Source organism: Bolinopsis microptera, chromosome 8 (genome assembly GCF_026151205.1).
Source record: "Bolinopsis microptera isolate Bmic1 chromosome 8, MBARI_Bmic_1.0, whole genome shotgun sequence".
Classification (NCBI taxonomy): domain Eukaryota; kingdom Metazoa; phylum Ctenophora; class Tentaculata; order Lobata; family Bolinopsidae; genus Bolinopsis; species Bolinopsis microptera.
This window is the reverse complement of record NC_087079.1, coordinates 5,543,683-5,558,916: the sequence shown is the minus strand read 5'-3', so window position 1 is coordinate 5,558,916 and position 15,234 is coordinate 5,543,683. Positions and strand designations below refer to the sequence as shown.

Sequence of the window (15,234 nt, the reverse complement as noted above, 5' to 3'; positions counted from 1 at the left end):
CCTCCTGGACGCTTTAGAATTGCTGGGATTATAAGTACGGCGGCGGAGTCAGTCCTGAGCACCAGAGCATTCGTGAAGACTCCGCCCACTTACTCTGATTTATCTGACTGTAATTCCTTTCAACCCACTTCTTGTTCGTGTCTTTCATTCTTGGATTGATTGGAACTGCAGCCTGGAGTCGGTTAAGTGACCTTGACGTGGTAAGGGGGCTTACTCGGCTTCACTCGACCTGCCGAAACTAAGCCGTACTGTCCAGCTGGGCATCACTGGACATAAGTCGCACGTGCACTTCTTTTGGCTATTTAACTCACCTGATCCTTCCTCCCTGAGCTCTCACAGCTTTCATTCACATTGAGCTATAGGGTTTTTGAAGTTTAGGGTGTGCGCTTCAGGTCGGGCCCTTAATGCCGATCATTAGCACCCATTTTCCCTGTTTTATTGGGCGGCATTTCAACACTGTCGTCGTAGTATTTCTCAGCATCTTTCTACGATTCGCAGAAAGTGTTAAAACTCACGATACACCCTCACTGATCAACCATTTGCTTTATAGATCGTGGATAGAGTGTGCTTCGGCAAACACGAATGTATGTGCACGGACTCTTGGGTCTGACTCATGCACTTTGTGCACCGTCCACGAACCCTATAAAGTAATATACTGTAACAACACCAAAAACCAACCTTTACTACCAACAGTGGTGCCAACTGGAGGGACGGTCACTATCCATAACGACCAGCTTAAGCAAGTAAAGTTGTTTGCAGTCGGGCCGGATGGGGACTTTGAATCGACAGTTGGCATTGCGATCAGACCAACAACCTACTTTCAACCGACCACTTTTGACTCTCGGCAAGTCTCAATGGTCCAACCGACATACGACATTATTGTGTTAAAAGCTAAAAAAATCATATCTTCGCGCGGGTGCGCGCACCCACGTGAGAACATATGGTCACAAACAAAAGATAACAACAAACACAATTTCACACACAAACGTCTATTGAGCGGACTGTGGGAGCCATGTTCAGGGAAGGTCTGGCGGGGGCTGTTTGTCTGGAAGGGACCATGCGTACCTTCTGGAGGGCCAGCTGCTGCTACCCGACCCTGTCCAACTCCTCAGCGCCCCACCGGCAATGATAGGTCATAATACCTGTCTAGGGGGAGGGACGGCTTCCACTCCGCTCAATGACGCTCAAACTAGCACAAAAAAGAAGAGACGCCAAAAAAAGTTAAAAACTACTATTGCAGCACGCAATAAGCAGTCTGAAACTTACTCTGTCACCCAAATTAATCTCAAACGCAAGTTCAATGCATGGAAAACCCTCCTTATCAACACTCACGGCCGGAGAAATCCAATCATTCTTGCAACAGAACCGTACTCTAATAACAAAAACCTAATACCACCCATCAATAAGGATCTCACCCAATATTACTACAAGGTCGGGGATAAAAGACCCCGTGCCGCTATTGTACTGCACAAAAACCTGACAGTAAAATGTTGGGAACTTACACAATTCACAACACCCGATCAAGTGGCCATTAAAATCCAACTCAGCTCGACAGAACTCATTCTGGCAGCTTCGTACATGGATATAAATGGGCCGGTACCGCCACAAGAAACATCACCTCTAGCAAAATACGCAAATGATAACAACATCCCGCTCATTATAGGGTCGGACACCAATTCCCACCACACCCTTTGGGGGAACAAGGCATGCAATAAAAGGGGAGAGGAGCTTCTTGACTTTCTCTCCTCCCTAGGGCTGTCATGTGCCAACAAAGGATCATCCCCAACCTTCCTCAACTCTCGAGGCCACAACTCAATTATCGATCTCACAATAACAAACCAGTTGGGAGGAGATCTCATTAGTAACTGGCATGTTAGTGACCTTTACTCCAACTCTGACCATCGCTATATTATGTTCGATATAACTACAGGGCCAAAGAAGGAACCCAAACAGATCCGACTAGTCAAAAACACTGACTGGGACAGATTTGATGAGATCCTATCGAATAACCCCAACCTTAACAACACACAAATCAACACTACGACTGAAATTGATCACAAAATAGACATAATCAATACTGCACTAAAGGAAGCCTTCGAGGAGGCATGCCCCATTACTTACATCTCAAGTTCCGTCCGCAAACCCCCCTGGCTAACTCAAGAAGTAGAGGAAGCACAGAGGGGAATAAGACAAAAACTGATTACTGCCCGCAAAAAGAAGACTGATGCCCTGTGGCTCGCTCTTAGAGAGAGCAACAAACAATACAACAGACTTATAACCAACTCCCAGCGTAATGCCTGGAGAACTTTTTGTCAGGAAACAGAGTCTGTTAAGGAATCCGGAAGGATGAATAAGATTCTGAAATCCTGTAACGACAACAAACATACACTAGAAGCCGTTTACAAACCAAACGGAGACATCACCAAAAATGCAGAGGAGACATTGGAGGTCATGACACGAACCCACTTCAAGGATAGTGTCACTGATCCGCCAGTGCCTCCACCTGGTCCTCTACCAATCACCACCACCTTACTCAATACCATCTACAGCCCAGACAGAATCGAGGAGGCTCTTAAATCCTTCGATCCGTTGAAAGCTGCTGGACCCGACACCCTCAAACCTATCATCATACAGAAAGCTTGGACACACATCAAAGACATCACCAGAACCATTATGACAAAAAATCATGAAACCCAACACATTCCAACTTTGTGGAAAGAATCCCTTGGAATCTTTCTCCCAAAGCCTGGAAAAACTGACTACAACCAACCAAAGTCATTTCGCACTATCACCCTTTCTCCAGTGATGTTAAAACTACAGGAGAAGGTGATACTGTGGCATATGCAACACGACCTTAATATCGCTAAAGACATCAACAAACGACAATTTGGCTTTAAGAAAGGATGTTCAACCGAAGCAGCCCTTCATAAAGTTACTCACACCATCGAGCGCAGGATAGCTAAGAAGGGATATGTCCTAGGCGTCTTTCTAGATATAGAGGGAGCTTTTGATAATGTCTCTTTCAAGGCTATTTCTGACGCTATCAAGACCACGAAAGTGGATCTGGCCACAGCACAATGGATTATCAACATGGTAACTAACAGATTCATCACATTAAATCATAAGGATAAGTCGACAAGGGTTCGGATCCGGAGAGGGTGCCCTCAAGGTGGCATCCTTTCCCCTTTCCTCTGGAACCTGGTAGTCGATGATCTCCTGGCCTACACCGCAAGAGACATACCAGGTTATCTGCAAGCTTTTGCAGACGATCTGCTCTCTCTAGCGGAGGGGAATGATTTAGACATCATCTGGAACAGAACACGCAAAACCATCAACACAATAGAAAAATGGTGCCAAACCAAAGATCTATCCATAAGCGCACTCAAAACACAAATAGTCATGTTTACCTGGAATAAGAAATGGACACTAAGACCTGTGGTGGTGGGTAACACCACCATAGGTCTATCCAAATCTGCCAAATTCCTAGGAGTGACCCTCGACAGCAAGCTCAATTTCAATGAACATATCACCAATACCACCAAAAAAGCTACGGCATCCCTTATGCAATGTAGAAGAGCTGTCGGCCCCACTTGGGGTATGAGCCCTAAAACATGCAAATGGATGTACACCGCTGTCATCAGACCTATTCTATCATACTGCTGTAGTATATGGATTAGAGCAACCCAAACAGACACCAACGCGAGGAAGTTCAAACGAGTTCAGGCATTGGCATTGAGAATGATGTCTGGTGCCATGCCTAGTACTCCCTTCATCGCACTGAACCACCTCACTAACACTCCAGATATCATACTTTTCCTGAGAGGTGAAGCAGCAAAGGGCACAGCCAGGCTTCAAGCTTATGGAAGCCTAACCCTCGAAACTATCGCCCCCAGAAAAGGTACCATCACAACTCACACCACTATCAACAAACAATTCATGGTAGATCTCAACATACCACCCAAAGCAGAGAGAGACCTATCTATACCAACCATGATGCTTGAACGACGCTTCACGGTCACCACTCCTGGAGCTGACAACATTGGTTATAGAGGCTCACTCCAAAACACCATCGACAACATCCCCAGTGAAACCATCACCTGCTACACAGACGGGTCACGCACAGACTCAGGTAGCGGGGCTGGTTATATTATCACCACAGACAACAACAACACTACACTAGATGAAAGATCATTCAAGCTTCCCGATGATTGCACCGTTTATCAAACAGAACTCACTGCCATCATCGAAGCTTGTAAATATCTATCAACTTATACAAACACACACATCATCATATGGTCAGACAGTCTCTCCTCTATTCAAGCCATATCCTCACCTTCAACGAGGAGTAGGACTACTAGAGACTGTTACGACACCCTCAATACACTCGGATCCACTAACACCTTAGAGATCAGATGGATAGCTGCACACATTGGATTGTGGGGTAATGAAAAAGCAGACGAGCTGGCCAAAAATGGTACAACCAGTGAATCCACTTTGAATTGCCCAATTCCACAATCTTACATCAAACGCCTGATCAACGACAAAGTCACAAAACTTAATCAAGAATCATGGATTACTGATGGTCCCAGACACACTAAACTGACACTTGGACATAAAAACATCAACATCATCAAAAATCTCAACACTACACTCAGTAACAACAGACAAAATTATAGAACTGCAGTGCACCTCATCACGGGACATTGTGGCCTCAACAAACACCTACACACCATTCGCAAATCAGACACAAGTGCTTGTCCTAAATGCGGCGACGAAGAGGAGACTGTCTCACACTTTCTCGGACAGTGCCCGGCTATTGCCCAAATAAGAGGTCAATATTTCCGGGACTACTACCTCTCTGTCAATGACATATTCGACAACCAACACATCTCCACCATTGTCAACTTTACAAACCACACTAAACGCTTAGTGGTGCCAGAGGAGTTGGACCAGACAGGTGTAACATAGCGACTACTTTAACGCCGTCTTATTTCGCCTCTCTCTTCCACACTCAACCACCACTTAAGCGTTTATCTATGACACACCCCACAACACTTACCATCATCCTTGATTACACATCTTGATTCCACTGGCATCCTCCCACAGGACTGCCATACCCCAGAGGTAGGCAAAGCATTCATATGCTATCCTCTCGTGGGCCAACCAGGCCCAGCCTCTCTAAAAAAAAAAAAAAAAAAAAAAAAAGACATTTCTTCAATGCAATATAAAATACTATAGTTACATCAGACTAAGGACGGTAGTACCATGATGGTATGACGTTTGCTATTTGTCATTGATGTGCCATATCGTTTATTATATACATTATATACATAGTATGGTTCATTGCTCCTTTATGTTATTCATATTACAGATTGCTTAATAGAGTCACCTGTTTCATAAAGTTGACTATTTAGAAACGGGTAATTTTCCATTTTTGTTCTTGATAATACTACTTAGAGAGTAAAAGTCAAATGTTTAGGTTTTTCTTTGTAGTATATTTGGATAGGAGTGCCACACTGCTAGCAAACAGCCTAGTATCAGAATTTTATGTTGTATAATTAAGAAGTTTTGGTAAGACAATAGTGTATTTAGTTGATAACGCTCATTCTAGAAAAGTGAGCCGGTCAAGGATATGCGGATAACTTGGCACGCGTACGATTATTAGCAGATAGATACCACGTATTAGTTAATGTTGTTTTGCTTTGTTATTTGTTTGAATGTGGCGGTAAATAAATTGTTTTTGGAACAGCCCCTCCTTTCACTTTGCGCATATTTCGACTAACCAACCTCGAACTCCAGGGCACAATATCATGTTTGCAGTAGATGGGACGAATATAACAAATATATCTGATATTCTTGAGACTCCGGGATACGCCCTCACCTCAACAACAAGGCCCATACTTCTCCTCTACAATTTACTGGTATTTTAGCGTCATGAAGAGTGACTAGTTTATAGTGCATCGATTAAGAACTGACGATTTTTAGAAATCGTCGGTAAGGTCAGCCAATCAAAATACACATACAACATCAATCATTACCGGACCACGTTTAACCGCTTCTCATTCTACAGTAAACATAAGTAATAAGTTATGCCATCTATTTAAAGTACAACCGCATATTATCTCGACAGCCAATTCTAAATCGTTGCACTATAGCCACAATTCAACCTTCTAATCATTTCATTCGCTTGTTAGTTTTTTTTTCGCTAATTATGTTTTGCCGATCAGCTGCACGCCAATATCTCCTGTTGACATGTATAATTATTAATTATTCAATTTCATATCAAGCATAACAACCAATGTTCTCAACTTTCTGGCAAAGTCGTATTAATATTGGATACAGTATTATTAGTCGATCGCCATCGACTATTTAGAATTTGGAGAGTGGTGAAGATCTTCCAGATCCAAACAACATGATTAATTTATAACAACATTGTCTTTAATGAGACAGACTCTAACACTAACCCCACAGGTAGTGATAGTGGGAGTGGTAGGGAACTCTGCAGTCCTGTACCTGTCCCTGGTACACAAGGCTCTGAAACTAGACTCTAACACTAACCCCACAGGTAGTGATAGTGGGAGTGGTAGGGAACTCTGCAGTCCTGTACCTGTCCCTGGTACACAAGGCTCTGAAACTAGACTCTAACACTAACTCCACAGGTAGTGATAGTGGGAGTGGTAGGGAACTCTGCAGTCCTGTACCTGTCCCTGGTACACAAGGCTCTGAAACTAGACTCTAACACTAACCCCACAGGTAGTGATAGCGGGAGTGGTAGGGAACTCTGCAGTCCTGTACCTGTCCCTGGTACACAAGGCTCTGAAACTAGACTCTAACACTAACCCCACAGGTAGTGATAGTGGGAGTGGTAGGGAACTCTGCAGTCCTGTACCTGTCCCTGGTACACAAGGCTCTGAAACTAGACTCTAACACTAACCCCACAGGTAGTGATAGTGGGAGTGGTAGGGAACTCTGCAGTCCTGTACCTGTCCCTGGTACACAAGGCTCTGAAACTAGACTCTAACAATAACCCCACAGGTAGTGATAGTGGGAGTGGTAGGGAACTCTGCAGTCCTGTACCTGTCCCTGGTACACAAGGCTCTGAAACTAGACTCTAACACTAACCCCACAGGTAGTGATAGTGGGAGTGGCAGGGAACTCTGCAGTCCTGTACCTGTCCCTGGTACACAAGGCTCTGAAACTAGACCCTAACAATAACCCCACAGGTAGTGATAGTGGGAGTGGTAGGGAACTCTGCAGTCCTGTACCTGTCCCTGGTACACAAGGCTCTGAAACTATACTCTAACAATAACCCCACAGGTAGTGATAGTGGGAGTGGTAGGGAACTCTGCAGTCCTGTACCTGTCCCTGGTACACAAGGCTCTGAAACTAGACTCTAACACTAACCCCACAGGTAGTGATAGTGGGAGTGGTACGGAACTCTGCAGTCCTGTACCTGTCCCTGGTACACAAGGCTCTGAAACTAGACTCTAACAGTAACCCCACAGGTAGTGATAGTGGGAGTGGTACTGAACTCTGCAGTCCTGTACCTGTCCCTGGTACACAAGGCTCTGAAACTAGACCCTAACAATAACCCCACAGGTAGTGATAGTGGGAGTGGTAGGGAACTCTGCAGTCCTGTACCTGTCCCTGGTACACAAGGCTCTTAAACTAGACCCTAACACTAACCCCACAGGTAGTGATAGTGGGAGTGGTAGGGAACTCTGCAGTCCTGTACCTGTCCCTGGTACACAAGGCTCTGAAACTAGACTCTAACACTAACCCCACAGGTAGTGATAGTGGGAGTGGTAGGGAACTCTGCAGTCCTGTACCTGTCCCTGGTACACAAGGCTCTGAAACTAGACTCTAACACTAACCCCACAGGTAGTGATAGTGGGAGTGGTAGGGAACTCTGCAGTCCTGTACCTGTCCCTGGTACACAAGGCTCTGAAACTAGACTCTAACACTAACCCCACAGGTAGTGACAGTGGGAGTGGTAGGGAACTCTGCAGTCCTGTACCTGTCCCTGGTACACAAGGCTCTGAAACTAGACTCTAACACTAACCCCACAGTTAGTGATAGTGGGAGTGGTAGGGAACTCTGCAGTCCTGTACCTGTCCCTGGTACACAAGGCTCTGAAACTAGACTCTAACACTAACCCCACAGGTAGTGATAGTGGGAGTGGTAGGGAACTCTGCAGTCCTGTACCTGTCCCTGGTACACAAGGCTCTGAAACTAGACTCTGACACTAACCCCACAGGTAGTGATAGTGGGAGTGGTAGGGAACTCTGCAGTCCTGTACCTGTCCCTGGTACACAAGGCTCTGAAACTAGACTCTAACACTAACCCCACAGGTAGTGACAGTGGGAGTGGTAGGGAACTCTGCAGTCCTGTACCTGTCCCTGGTACACAAGGCTCTGAAACTAGACTCTAACACTAACCCCACAGTTAGTGATAGTGGGAGTGGTAGGGAACTCTGCAGTCCTGTTACCTGTACCTGTCCCTGGTACACAAGGCTCTGAAACTAGACTCTAACACTAACCCCACAGGTAGTGATAGTGGGAGTGGTAGGGAACTCTGCAGTCCTGTACCTGTCCCTGGTACACAAGGCTCTGAAACTAGACTCTAACACTAACCCCACAGGTAGTGATAGTGGGAGTGGTAGGGAACTCTGCAGTCCTGTACCTGTCCCTGGTACACAAGGCTCTGAAACTAGACTCTAACACTAACCCCACAGGTAGTGATAGTGGGAGTGGTAGGGAACTCTGCAGTCCTGTACCTGTCCCTGGTACACAAGGCTCTGAAACTAGACTCTAACACTAACCCCACAGGTAGTGATAGTGGGAGTGGTAGGGAACTCTGCAGTCCTGTACCTGTCCCTGGTACACAAGGCTCTGAAACTAGACTCTAACACTAACCCCACAGGTAGTGATAGTGGGAGTGGCAGGGAACTCTGCAGTCCTGTACCTGTCCCTGGTACACAAGGCTCTGAAACTAGACTCTAACACTAACCCCACAGGTAGTGATAGTGGGAGTGGCAGGGAACTCTGCAGTCCTGTACCTGTCCCTGGTACACAAGGCTCTGAAACTAGACTCTAACACTAACCCCACAGGTAGTGATAGTGGGAGTGGTAGGGAACTCTGCAGTCCTGTACCTGTCCCTGGTACACAAGGCTCTGAAACTATACTCTAACAATAACCCCACAGGTAGTGATAGTGGGAGTGGTAGGGAACTCTGCAGTCCTGTACCTGTCCCTGGTACACAAGGCTCTGAAACTAGACTCTAACACTAACCCCACAGGTAGTGATAGTGGGAGTGGTAGGGAACTCTGCAGTCCTGTACCTGTCCCTGGTACACAAGGCTCTGAAACTAGACTCTAACACTAACCCCACAGGTAGTGATAGTGGGAGTGGTAGGGAACTCTGCAGTCCTGTACCTGTCCCTGGTACACAAGGCTCTGAAACTAGACTCTAACACTAACCCCACAGGTAGTGATAGTGGGAGTGGTAGGGTACTCTGCAGTCCTGTACCTGTCCCTGGTACACAAGGCTCTGAAACTAGACTCTAACACTAACCCCACAGGTAGTGATAGTGGGAGTGGTAGGGAACTCTGCAGTCCTGTACCTGTCCCTGGTACACAAGGCTCTGAAACTAGACTCTAACACTAACCCCACAGGTAGTGATAGTGGGAGTGGTAGGGAACTCTGCAGTCCTGTACCTGTCCCTGGTACACAAGGCTCTGAAACTAGACTCTAACACTAACCCCACAGGTAGTGATAGTGGGAGTGGTAGGGAACTCTGCAGTCCTGTACCTGTCCCTGGTACACAAGGCTCTGAAACTAGACTCTAACACTAACCCCACAGGTAGTGATAGTGGGAGTGGTAGGGAACTCTGCAGTCCTGTACCTGTCCCTGGTACACAAGGCTCTGAAACTAGACTCTAACACTAACCCCACAGGTAGTGATAGTGGGAGTGGTAGGGAACTCTGCAGTCCTGTACCTGTCCCTGGTACACAAGGCTCTGAAACTAGACCCCATCTCCCTGATGTTTGTACACAACCTAGCAGTGTCCGACATACTGGTCTCCCTCCTTCTCTACCTGCCCATGTTTATTGTGTTGTGTGCTAAGAGATGGGTGCTGGGGGAGGTGCTGTGTTTTGGGGTGGCTTTCCTTTTCTTTGTTCCCCTCATCTATGAAGTTCTCACCATTCTCTCCATCACAGGTACAACTGATAACTTTACTTAATGTTACTAAATGTAGATAGTAAGCTCGTTAATTAAGTGTAGTGTGTGTTCCATTGCATCACTTAACTTTGTTTATTCATTATTATCACATCTCAATTACTCAAACTACCTGCAAATTACCAAAACCAACACCCCCGTCAGTGTACCGCACGACACTGATCTGCACCAAAGTTGCCGCTTCAGAGCCGCTGCACAAGATATTCAGAACTATACTCTACCTCCAACTCGTACTGTCAGCCTGGCCGGTACCCTACCTCATACTCTCCAACTGTTACGCTTACTTCGACCCTATGGTACTGACTTGCTGGTCCAGTCAGGCTATAGTACCTGGAACCCCACAGACTGTCATAGCGTACTACGGTATTGTTATTTTAGCGGTTCCCATAGTCATAACTGCTGTGTTAAGTGTAGCTTTAGCTGTTATCGTCAGGGTTAAAACTAGTAAAGTCAGGGTGGCCATGAGCAAGGCTAGAGACCAGGGCATGAAGAAGATGTTCCTGACGCTGTCCATGATAGTGCAAGTGTTTGTGGCGTCGTATGCGTGTATTATACTTAACTTGGTGTTGGGTGCTGTGGGCACCTTCCAGAAGCAGCAGGGACATTGGTTTGATTTGTTGATGATATATACTAGCAGTCTTAATGTTGTTTTGAACCCTGCTGTGTACGTGCTGACCAACAAGAAGTTTAGGGATATCATGTTATCTTCTGTGAGAGGTTTGATAAGGAGGGGTCCGTAGTATCAGTGAGACTGACAAACTGTTTACAGTACTAGTAAAAATAGCAATCCTCATTGCATAATCTATAACGCTGCGTTACTGGACGTGTCATATAGTATTAAGCTTCTGAGAGGACGATCTCAGAAGCTTACATAGGACTTTAATTATCGAAGCTACTTTAAAAGCCCAAACTTTTGAACTTAATTCTTAATTATTTTCACCCCAAGCGAGGTTTTTACAATTTTATCAGACATAAAGATGATTCGTATTTGGTTAACCAGTATTTAATTTTACTTCCGATTGAAATTGTTGTTTTATTAAACAATGGAGTCAGTCAAGCAATAAAAAACTTACACGATTTACCTAAAAAATAGTACAATCTAGTTGCATAAAATAATACCTAAATAAATAAATCCTAACCAACGCGAACGAAACCATGATGCACTTTATTACTTACGCTGTAACATATTACCTAGGAAATAATCCTCTAAACAAGTTACCTGCCTTCTTTGTTCTTGTGTAAGGTTCTTTTTGGCCAGCAGGTAAGATAGTTTAGCCAGAGCAGCTTCAGCAGTCATATCCCCACCAGGTAGTATTCCAGCGTCAGATAGAACCTGAAATAACAACACGTGTATAACATACTGATAACTGATGTATAATTATAGGTAGTAAGTAGAGTATTATATTGTAGAAGTATAGTACAGTAGATAATGTACGCATTATTTTATTTGGAGCAGTGCGTTGTTTTATAATCTAAAATAAATTTCCCGTGCAGTAGGGAAATCAACAAAAAAGGAACTTAAAAGCTTTTATCTTAACATTAATCACCATTAAAGTTTCTTCAAAACATTCGAGTTAATTAAACTATTACCCTGAGAAATGTGAGGTGCTCAAGCATACTAAATAACTTTGCGACGGAGGAAAGCGTTTGCGGAGGAAGTAAGGCACAGCAGATAATCTGGTATCGTCAATTCTATACAATGGAAGGTCGTGATTGACTAGGATCTTATGAGATTTAGTTGATTTCCCCCATGATGCGGAAATATTTTCAAACCACTATTCTTAAAGTTTAGAACGTATAATGAGATAGAAAAACTTAGCTTGTGAAAAAAAGGACGGTTTTGTGAATATCTCATGAATTTAGAGAAACACAAACATTGGTTTGACGTTTGTACATGTTTTATGAGAATCATGAGGGGTTTTATTCACGATGAGCGATATAATAAACGCTGAAAATGGTTAAAAACCGCAAATTCCTAGCTACGAATTTGAAAATTCACGGATGTGCGTTAGTTTCAGTCGTAAAGTGTGGCAAAAGTCTTTGGTATGTGCTAAATGTCAAAAGTATGAATGTAGGGTGAAGAAAATTGTCTTAACAACACGTCGAAAAAAAGGGGCAGTAATTCCAACCCTCTCCCCCAGCTACCAGAATAACCTGAGGTAAGTGTAAACTACTCAGATTTATAAACTAGATAAACTAGATAAAACACTTCTTCATGATCATGTCCCACACTCAGACTATAGCTTTTACACACAGTACTCACTGTTTTTCATCAATTTACGTTTGTCAGAGTGAGGTTTGACTTTTTATACTGCTTGATGTGAGTGAGCGATTTGCAGTGTAGTGAATCTTGAAGGTCCCATCTCCGCTGAAATTCAAGGCACACAACATTTAAATTATATATTTAGTAACGCCTAGTATTACCTGGATTCTAGATACTGGAGGGGAAGGCCAACTGGGGCACACTTTCCCGGTTCATTTGGGGGGTGAAAAAAACCGTTAATTTGTGCCATGGTTAATGAAGTACTGGAAAACAAAAGAATGTATGAATGAAGGGACAAACTAACATGAAAACATGACAATATTTAGCTATAATACCACAGTACATTATAGTTTAAAATAAAAGTAAACCCCAGTTACATACCTTGCCGGTATTATACTCCACACTGACAGTACCAGTCAGACACTGGGTGATGTTCACCACTATCACCCCTCTCATGCACACTTGGCGGAACACCTCCAGTAGTTCCTCGCGCGCGTCCGGGCCATTTCCTGCCCCGTAACTTAGCAGAACTGCTCCTTTTATAGGAGGAGCTAGGAAGTGGTGCAGCTGTGGAATTTTAAGTAGATATTATAGTGGTTATATAATATGGTAAATGTGGAATGTAAAGTATTAAAGGTTTTGGTAAATGGCATGGTATTCTGTTTAAGTAACCTGTAGGTCAATGAGTGTCTAAAAAACTGGAAACTATATTTTTGATTTATTTTTGAAGCCTTCACTCTTAAGTAAGTGCAATCTTATTTGGTTTTATAGCGAAAGATTACAGAGCCTACTAATTTAATTTCAAAATTCAAATAAACTTTACATCAATGTATTACAGTTATATTCAATAGAAAATAGAAAACATCAGCAGTTGATACTGTTGCCCTGTTGGTTTTCTGTAATAAAGTACTCAGAGACAGCTATAGGAACAGTAGAAACATAATTCCAAACAACGAACCGTGGAGCAAGTCATGCCAGGGAAGAGTCGCAACATAACCACTTCACTACACATATCTGATTGTACACAAAACGGCAATAGACTTGTTGAGTCTGCTACACTCTTCCAGTTTACTGAACAAAGGGAATTTATAATTTATAATTATATCGGATACCTAAATGTTGTTCCTCAATTCTCAGCAAATATTTCCATATTTTAGAGCAGATCTCCTTATAAAAATTATAATGATTTAAGAATTTATATGAATTATAAAACTAGTGAATTAAATAGGCAATATCATATTTAAAAGCACTGTAATTTACCAGTAATGTGAGTCCCCATCACAGCTAAAGGTGACATATTGGGGGAATCAAACGCGTCAATATCCTCACACTTTGCCTTCAGGGAGCGGTTACCACGAAACAGCTTGTTGTTGAAGTATATTGCTACCTGGTCATGGTGGATTCTTTGTCAACTTAATGTAACCATTGTTGTAACAGTTATAAAACGAGTGGTAATCAAGTTGATCAATCAATAAAATAATTTATAAGTTAAACTAAGCATGTTTTACAACCTCTGGTATGATAAAGTGAGACGCGAATATGAGGGATCCCAATAAGTTGTTAACTGCGTCGTTTCTCTGCTCGCACAAGGGAATCTAGGGAATTGTTCCATTCAGAAATCAACACAATGTGCCATCCACTTTCCAGTTCATAAATTTCGATACAAAGAACAAGAATAATACTATGATTAGCTCTTTAGATAGAATAGAAACATCTTAGCAGGCCGTTTTTTTTTTCTTACCTGAGAGCCTGTCAAAATGACAGTCTTCCCCAGGTTTTCTAGCATGAAACTAAGTGCTGATGCAGTGTAAGACATTGTGTCAGTTCCATGAACAACCACAAACCCATCGAACTTTGTGTAGTACCTGAGTAACACTAATACTGTTATAACATCAGTAAATATCGACATATAAATAATTAACACAGCAATAACCATGACAGATATATATACCACACGATATTTCAGTTAAAATATGAAATGATGTATTTATATCCTACTCATATGATTAACCAACAACACAAGGAAGGTGGTTAACCATGTCAGAGCGGCAACAAAATGAAATATAAAGGCACTTACTTTTCAATTACTTTTGCAATGTTAGCCCAATCACTCATACTCATGTTTGCACTGTCAACTATAGTCTCTAACTCTTCGATACCGTAAATTATACGTCGCCCGTACATGGTTATTCTAAAAATTATGTATCATAAAATCGAAGTTGATAAAAATTGTTTCAAATATTGCAGTTTTTCCAAAGTATCATGTATTAATCATACAATTTTAAATAACTTAAAAAACCATAGGCTGTAAAGTGTTACAAATTACTTCACTGAACAGCCTATCATAAGGAGAGTGGAAGTTATTACTCACGGTGTAGCTCTCGGTTCATGGTCTGTAAGTATATCACCCTCACAGAATTCGTACTCAGAATCATACAATGATGCAAATGTCTTTATTTTTTCCTTCAGATATCCATGTTCAGGCGCGGCGTAAGCTGCAGTAATACAGTAAGATATAGGCTGATATCTACTGACAATATGAAAGCCTTTGATTTCTTACCAAATAATATTTACAAACAATGCCACATGTACTATTGTGTACATAAATATGCCAACCTTTTGTCTCAGGGTTTCTGCTCATGCCAATAGTTCCTCCAGTGTAGATTATTAGTATCCTGGAGACCATATTAGAATTTGACACAGAAGATCTCCGCAACATTTCAGCTAAGAA

The 15,234-nt window shown here is 43.0% G+C and overlaps 1 protein-coding gene across 1 annotated transcript in view; it reads right to left on the bottom strand.

The window, feature by feature from the left end:
* Positions 1 to 15,234, bottom strand: part of LOC134820105 (L-asparaginase-like) — a 28,308-nt gene extending 13,074 nt beyond the window's left edge. The window contains exons 1-10 of the mRNA XM_063830325.1: positions 15,120 to 15,234; positions 14,875 to 14,998; positions 14,581 to 14,694; positions 14,245 to 14,368; positions 14,015 to 14,098; positions 13,764 to 13,890; positions 13,462 to 13,574; positions 12,885 to 13,070; positions 12,522 to 12,608; positions 11,460 to 11,573 (exon numbers count right to left, since the gene is read on the bottom strand). Coding sequence (XP_063686395.1) covers positions 11,460 to 11,573; positions 12,522 to 12,608; positions 12,885 to 13,070; positions 13,462 to 13,574; positions 13,764 to 13,890; positions 14,015 to 14,098; positions 14,245 to 14,368; positions 14,581 to 14,694; positions 14,875 to 14,998; positions 15,120 to 15,222 — 1,176 coding nt within the window. The 5' untranslated portion in view covers positions 15,223 to 15,234. The remainder of the gene's footprint in view (positions 1 to 11,459; positions 11,574 to 12,521; positions 12,609 to 12,884; positions 13,071 to 13,461; positions 13,575 to 13,763; positions 13,891 to 14,014; positions 14,099 to 14,244; positions 14,369 to 14,580; positions 14,695 to 14,874; positions 14,999 to 15,119) is intronic.